The sequence below is a fragment of the Suncus etruscus genome, chromosome 10 (assembly GCF_024139225.1).
Source record: "Suncus etruscus isolate mSunEtr1 chromosome 10, mSunEtr1.pri.cur, whole genome shotgun sequence".
In the NCBI taxonomy this organism is placed as follows: domain Eukaryota; kingdom Metazoa; phylum Chordata; class Mammalia; order Eulipotyphla; family Soricidae; genus Suncus; species Suncus etruscus.
In genome coordinates, this window is record NC_064857.1 from 53,877,744 (window position 1) to 53,886,381 (window position 8,638).

The 8,638-nt window shown below is 41.3% G+C and overlaps 1 protein-coding gene across 1 annotated transcript in view; it reads right to left on the minus strand.

Annotated features, from left to right (window-relative positions):
- Window positions 1–8,638, minus strand: part of ULK4 (unc-51 like kinase 4) — a 665,001-nt gene that overhangs the window by 578,139 nt on the left and 78,224 nt on the right. Inside the window, exon 17 of the mRNA XM_049782607.1 lies at window positions 8,471–8,578. Within this exon, the coding sequence (XP_049638564.1) occupies window positions 8,471–8,578 (108 nt within the window). The remainder of the gene's footprint in view (window positions 1–8,470; window positions 8,579–8,638) is intronic.

The following is an 8,638-nucleotide window of genomic DNA, read 5'->3' on the forward strand; positions in this document are numbered from 1 at the left end:
TGCAAAAAAGTGAACATAGACCCCCAGTTAACATCATGTACCAAGGTAAAATCCGAATGGATTAAAGACCTTGATATCAGACCAGATACCATAAGGTATATAGAACAACACGTCGGTAAAACACTCCATGACATTGAGACTAAAGGTATCTTCAAGGAGGAAACTGCACTTTCCAAACAAGTGGAAGCAGAGATTAACAGATGGGAATACATTAAACTGAGAAGCTTCTGCACCTCAAAAGAAATAGTGCCCAGGATACAAGAGTCACCCACTGAGTGGGAGAAACTATTCACCCAACATCCTTCAGATAAGGGGCTAATATCCAAAATATACAGGGCACTGACAGAACTTTAAAAAAAAAATCTAATCCCATCAAAAAATGTGGAGAAGAAATGAACAGACACTTTGATAAAAAAGAAATACAAATGGCCAAAAGACACATGAAAAAAATGCTCCTCGTCACTAATCATCAGAGAGATGCAAATCAAAACAACGAAGAGATACCACCTCACACCACAGAGATTGGCACACATCACAAAGAATGAGAACAATCAGTGATGGCAGGGATGTGGAGAGAAAGGAACTCTTATCCACTGCTTGTGGGAATGCCATCTAGTACAGCCTCTATGGAAAGCGATAATGGAGGTTCCTTCAAAATCTGGAAATTGAGCTCCCATTCGACCCAGATATTCCACTCCTAGGGATATACCCTAGGAACACAAGAATACAATACAAAAACCCCTTCCTCACACCTATATTTATTGCAGCACTATTCACAATAGCCAGGCTCTGGAAACAACCAAGATGCCCTTCAACAGACGAATGGCTAAAGAAACTGTGGTACATATACACAATGGAATATTATGCAGCCACCAGGAGAGATGAAGTCATGAAATTTTCCTATACAATGATGTACATGAAATCTATCATGCTCAGTGAAATAAGTCAGAAGGAGAGAGAGAGACGCAGAATAGTCTCACTCATCTATGGGTTTTAAAAAAAATAAAAGTCATTTTTGTAACAATTCTCAGAGACAATGAGAGGAGGGCTGGAACACCAGCTCACTCCATGAAGCTCACCACAAAGAGTGGTGAGCACAGCTATAGAAATAAGTACACTGAGAACTACCATAATCAAGTGAATGAATGAGGGAACTGGAAAGCCTGTCTGGAGTACAGGTGGGAGTGGGGTGGGATGGAGGGAGATTTGGGACATTGGTGGCGGAATGTTGCACTGGTGAAGAGGGGTGTTCTTTATATGACTGAAACCTTATCACAATCATTTATGTAATCAAGATATTCAAATAAAGAGAAAAAATTAAAAAAAAAAGAAATAAATCTTTCTACCATAAAAAAAAACAAAAAAAAAACAAAAAAAAACAAAAAAAAAACACCAGAAGCAGAGGGACCCCAGGCCTGAGCGGAGAGCACACAGATGAATGCTTTCCCCGGCACCTCCACACTCTCCACGTGGGAGCCTGAGATAGGCTTCTTGCTGCCCCACCCCGCCCCCTCCTAGGGACCCCAAGCCCGAGCAGAGAGCACACAGGTGAGTGCTTTCCCCGGCACCTCCAACTCTCCACGTGGGAGCCTGAGACAGGCTTCTCGACGCTGCACCCCGTGCCCCTGAGCCTGAGCTGAGTGCAGACCGGGTGAGGAGAACCCTGCACCTGACCTACTCTGCGCCGCTGGGATGGGCTAGGACCAATAGACTGGGTGAGCTTGGGCCTGCCACCTGGACCATTGGCTAACCTAGAGCAGCCTACCCCCCTGAGCCCCGGAGTGGACCTGAGACTCCCCAAGGGCTGAGGGCAGTTACTGGGTGGGTTTGACTAAGGGAATTTCTTTTGCTGAGGCTAGGAGGGGGCGGAGCTCCATTGACTTCCAGAAAGGGGAGGGAGGATAGAAAGCTAGGCTCAATAGCGCTCTCAACCATTGTGGCCAGGAGCAGAACTGCACCGGCTGGCAGGAACAAGGAGAAGGAAATTGACCAGACCCACTGAAGGAGGGCTGACCTCCAGATAGGGGAGGGGGGGACAAAGAAGCTAGGCTCAACAGCGCCCTCCACCATTGTGCCCAGGAGAGGACCTGCACTAGCTGACAACAAAAGGGAAAAGCAACGAATCAGGCCACATAAAGAGCACAGGAGGAGCCAAACCTCAGCGAGCCCACGCTCAGAACCACGCTCAGAGAGGGGACCCATCCCCACGCCACAGGAGACCAAAGCAGGCTGAATTCAGAAGGCACAGCACTCCAAACCACACCAATAAATGCAAAGAAATATGGGTAAATCAAGGAGAACCCTAATATCTGGAGATACGGAGATAAACCCTAGCAAGTTTTCAAGTCCACCAAAACGCACAGATCCATGGGAAGGAGACCTAAAAGCAGCAATGAAGAAGGAAATGCAAGAATTGATAAAAGAAATGAAAGAAACGCTAGCTACCGAGTATAAAAAATCTATGGATGAACAAATCAGCCAAATTAAAGAAGAAATGTTAAAGAACATGAGAGATTCCATACAAAAAGAATTGAAGGAATTAAAAGACAAAGTAACAAGCCTTATGAGCAGAAACACAGAGTTGGAGAAGCACATTGAAGAACTCAAAGGAAAACTGCAAACAAAAAATGACCAAGAAACCAACAAATAAAAGGAAAAGCACTGGAAGGAAAAGTCCAGTATATAATGAAAAAGGACAAAAGAAACAATCTAAGAATTGTGGGTATACCAGAAGGAGAGGAAATAGGGAAAGGGGAAGAACAAGTAGTCAGAGCTATAGTAGAGAACTTTCCCAGAGCAGAAATAAACAACATAGTAACTAAGAAAACAATACAAAAAAAAAAATCAATGAGACCAGGAGTTGGTTTTTCGAAAAAATAAACAAGATAGACAAACCACTGGCAAAACTCACCAAAAAAAAAAGAGGGAAAACACGCAAATCAGTAGGATCATAAATGAAAGGGGAGAGATTACAACAGAACCCCAAGAAATACAACATATCATGAGATCATATTATGAACACCTATACTCAGCTAGGCTAGAAAACCCAGTAGAAATCGACAAATTCTTGGAAAAATACCATCTTGCGAGATTGGAAAAGGAAGAAATAGAAAGCCTAAACAGACCAAGCACCTCAGAGGAAATCGACAGATTCTTGGAAAAATACCATCTTCCGAGATTGGAAAAGGAAGAACTAGAAAGCCTAAACAGACCAATCACCTCAGAGGAAATTGAAGATGTAATTAAGAAACTCCCTAAGAACAAAAGTCCAGGCCCAGATGCATTTTGAATTCTATCAGACATTCCGAGAAGACTTACTACCACTTTTCCATAGGCTCTTCCATACCATAGAAAAAACAGGAATCCTCCCCAACTCCTTTTATGAGGCTAATATCACACTCATCCCCAAAGATGGCAAAGACACCACCAAGAAAAAAAACTATAGACCAATCTCACTAATGAACATAGCTGCAAAGATACTCAACAAAATCTTAGCAAACCAAATCCAGCACTTCATCAAACAGATCATACATCATGACCAAGTGGGTTTTATACCAGGAATGCAAGGTTGGTTCAACATACGCAAATCAATCAACATTATACATCACATCAACAACAAGAAAGACAAAAACCACATGATCATATCAATTGATGCAGAAAAGGCTTTCAACAAAATCCAAAACCCTTTCATGTTAAAGACACTAGCAAAATAGGGTTAGAAGGAACCTTCCTCAAGACAGTTACAACTATCTATGAAAAGCCTACAGCCAACATTATACTTAATGGCGAGAAACTAGAAGCATTCCCACTAAGGTCAGGAACTAGGCAAGGCTGTCCACTCTCTCCACTCTTATTCAATATAACCTTAGAAGTCCTAGCAATAGCAATCTGACAAGAGAAGGGAATCAAAGGAATCCAAATTGACAAAGAGGAACTCAAACTATCTCTATTTGCAGACGATATGATGATATACATTGAAAACCCTAAAGAGTCCACAGTAAAACTCCTAGAAACAAATAACCAATACAGTAAAGTGGCTGGATACAAAGTCAATACACAAAAGACAGTAACGTTTCTATATACAAACAATGAAGTCGAGGAGAGAGAGATCAAAAATACAATTACATTTAAAATAGTATCAAAAAATATCAGGTACCTAGGAATTAACCTTACAAGGGAAGTGAAAGAACTATACCAGGGAAACTTGGTGGCATCTCCTTACCTAACTTGAAACTATACTATAAAGCCATAGTGATCAAACAGCATGGTACTGGAACAGAGACAGGACCGCAGACCAGTGGGTCAGAAAAGAATTCCCAGACATAAACCCCCAGATATACAGCCAACTAATATTTGATAAGAAGAGGCAAGAACTTGAAATGGAACAAAGAAAGTCTATTCAACAAATGGTGTTGGTACAACTGGAAAATCACATGTACGAAAGTGAAAACTGACCCATACCTCACTCCTTATACAAAAGTCAACTCAAAATGGATCAAAGACCTTGAAATAAGACCCGAAACTATAAAGTTTATCGAGAATAAAATAGGCAGAACACTCAAAGACCTATATATCAAAAAGGTCTTCAAGGATGGAGCACCAATGGCAAGAACTTTAGCATCAAACATAAACAAATGGGACTACATCAAACTAAAAAGCTTCTGCATGGCAAAAGAAACCCTACTTACCACAAAAAGACAGTTAACAGAATGGGAAAAAAATCTTTTCACTCGACATATCAGATAAAGGGCTGATATCTAGAACATACAAAGCACTCAGAAAGCTGAACCCCCCAAAACCAAATAAAGCCATAAAAAATGGGGAGATGAAATAAACACTTCTCTGAGGAAGACAGAAGGATGGCCAACAAACATATGAAAACATGCTCACCTTCACTCATCATCAGGGAGATTCAAATCAAGACAACAATGAGGTACCACCTTACACCAGTGAGGATGGCTCATATCAAAAATAATGGGATCAATCTGTCTTGGTGGGGATGTGGTATGAAAGGCACTCTCATCCACTGCTGGAGGGAATGGCCCCTAGTCCTACACCTATGGAGAACAGTCTGGAGAGTGCTCAAAGAACTCAAAATTGAGCTGCCATTTGACCCAGCAATTGCTCTCCTAGGTATCTACCCCCAAGTTGGAAGGACATTCATTCCAAAGTATGTTTGCACCCCACTATTTATCACAGCACTCAGTATAATAGCCAAGTCCTGGAACCAACCTCAATGCCCAACAACAGATGAATGGATCATTAAGATGTGGTCTATACACAATGAAATACTACATGGCAGTCAGAAATAATACAATCACAGACTTTGCAGCAACGTGGATGGACCTAGAACATATTATGTTAAATGAAGTAAGTAAGAAGATGAAAGATAAACACAGAATGATAGCACTATCCTGAAGCACCTAGAACATACACCTTATAGACAACTAATACTCAACAACCAAATAACAGAGTTTAACAGGGTAGAAACTCCAAACACTGTAATAGTCAACATATACTCGGGAGTAGGGTCCAAAATACAAGAAAAAGGAGCAACACAAACTCTTGACAACACATTATACCACAAAGAAACCAGCAACAGCAGAAACAGCAGCATTGAGAGAACAGGTATTTAAACAGCCTTCTAATACAAAGGCCCATAATAATCCCTTAGGGATCTTATATATATATATAAAGAACACCACGGGAAATCATTGACTCCAATGGAAACATCTCATAACACTATGTTTTAATGCCTTAATCTTACTATATTTAAAATAACCTCTGGGCTTTTCTATCCACAGGCGTTCTTTGATACAAAGGGTGGACAAACTAAGATGGCAGCTTGGGGCCCAGTCACACAAGATACCATACCCAGCTTGCACTACGAGAATGTCCCGAGAAAACTCTATAACATACACTTTATCCCTAGGTTATACCTTCTTTTAGGATTTAAAGCACATGACCAGTCAGACCATCGAAGCAGCAACTGTGACGTACAACCCTATAGTACAGGCCCTACTCATAGAACACATTCAAGCAAACTAGCATTCCCTTGCTATTTTCTCCTCTCTTCTCACTACTTTCTTTTTTATTTTTTCTTTTCTATACCTTTCTTCTCTTTTCCTTTTTTCTTTCCTCTTCTCCCTTTCTTTCTAATGTATTTTCTCTTTTCTTCCTTCCTACCCCTTCCATATACTTTCCCCTTTCCCCCCTTTGGAAATCCAACTATCCCTTCACCCTTCAATCCCATCCAGACCTCCCATTGTATTAAAACTCTTCACCCTCAGTTCTTAATCCATTAGGCATCAAGACTGACCTCCTACCCCAATGAACCAGTACCAGCACCCAAGCGAAGGGACACCCAGTCAAACCCACACCTCGTCCCCTGCAAAAAAAGGCAACCAACTCCCCTGCGGACTCAGGCTGTGTGGTCCTCCCTACCAACTTCCCCTAACGTGGACTGTTACTTGAAAGCCTCTAGAAGGATCCCGCCCATTTTCGGCAGATTAGACTTTTACCCCAGTTTATTAGTTTTCTCTTCTTCAAACGAAACAACATAACTTGAACTATCTAGTCCTGCCTCTCAGTTAGAGGGGGAAATAAGGGAGGCACCAAGACCAAACAGGTGCAAGACTACTAAGTAGTAAACTAGGTACAGAAGGGACCACATTTTCTAGCAGTCCCGGGGGTGAGGGAGGAGGATTTGGGAGGTAGGACAAAAACAGAGGTATAGGGAGGACAAATCGGTGATGGGAATCCCCCTGATTTTATGTAAATATGTACCTAAAATATTATTGCCAACAATATGTAAGCCACTATGTTCAAAATAATAATTAGATTAATTTTTTTTTTCGGTTTTTGGGGCATACCCGGCGATGCTCAGGGGTTACTCCTGGCTGTCTGCTCAGAAATAGCTCCTGGCAGGCACGGGGGACCATATGGGACACCGGGATTTGAACCAACCACCTTTGGTCCTGGATCGCTGTTTGCAAGGCAAACACCGCTGTGCTATCTCTCCGGGCCCATAATAATTATATTAAAAAAAAAAACACCAGAAGCAGAATTGGCCTAGACAAGCTGATTCCACAATTTATTCTAACATATAAAAAAAAGAAACATTCATGACATTATAAAAAGAAAAAATTTGCTATACTATCAATAATATGGAACTAATTTTTTTGAGGGGGCCACACTGGGTAACGCTCAGGGTTACTCCTGGCTATGCGCTCAGAAATCGCTCTTGGCTTGGGGGACCATATGGAACGCCTGGGGATCGAACTGTGGTCTGTTCTGGGTCAGCCGCATGCAAGGCAAATGCCCTACTGCTGAGCCATTGATCTGGCCCTGGAACTAAATTTTTTTTAAATACTGATGTTTTAAACAATCATGAAAACTGCCTTAGAAAGATGATTATCTAGAAGTTGGAGCAATAGCACATCGGTAGGGCATTTGCCTTGCACGCGGATGACTCAGACAGACTTTGGTTCAATACCTGGCGTCCCATAATGTCCCCCAAGCCAGGAGCGAATTCTGAGCACATAGCCAGCAGTAAGTCCTGAGTATTACCAGGTGTGGCCCAAAAACAAACAAACAAACAAACAAAAAAGCTCATTGTCTAGAAAATAAACTTAACTTACATAGTAAATAGTTTCAGATTATGTAACATTCAGCCAAGTTCTAGAACCAAAACTTACACACAATGAGAATTTCCTGATAAACTTATAACTTATTTAAAACTCTCAGAGTATCACATGAAATAAATAATTCATAATTTACCAGTATATATTCAATAATATTCTAAAGAAACTTCATTAATTATTGAATTCAGTACCACTCCATATTGAAACTTCAGAAATGAGATGTCAAACTCTATAGCTGCAAATTCTCATAGCCATGTTAAGAGCTGTATCTGCACAGGGTAGGTACAAGTACAGCTGAAATGGAGCTTTTATACTAAGAGAACTAATGACCTCTTCTTGCCTGGAGTCAAAGATGACAGCAACAGAGGAATACTGGGAAGTATGGGAATACTCTCAGTCTACCAGTTTTAAAACATGGCCTGAGGAGCCAAGAGATAGTGCAGCAGGTAGGGGGCTAGAGTTGCAGGCAGCCAAACCAGGTTCCATCCCAAGCATCCCATTTGGTCCCCAATTCCCACCAAGAGTGATCCCTGAAAGAAGAGCCTGGAGTAAGCCCTGAGCAGAGCCATGTGGTTCCCCACTCTACCCCATAGATATATAGCCTGAAAATCACCTACATTATAAAAGCAAAGAGATGCCGGATAGACAGGGTGAGGTAGACAGAAAGACCCTGAATATCTCTCTTCCCCAGATGTAAAACTTCCCTTACATTCCTTAGGCATGCTCCAAGGGGCAAAGTCAAAAAACTTTTATAGGATATTAATATTTGTCAGCTAGAATATGTCAGAACATGTCAAACAGCAATAGACTTAATCAGACAGTCTCACCTGGGTGGCTACAAGATAGATCAGCTCCCCAAGGGCTGGTAGAAGGCACTGTTTTAATTTGCTGTTCCTAAAATTTTCCCTTATTAATTCAGTTAAGATAACAATTGCCTGAAAAGAGAAAAAAATGTATATTATTGCATATGTATTTCTGTTCTTTAACCCACATAC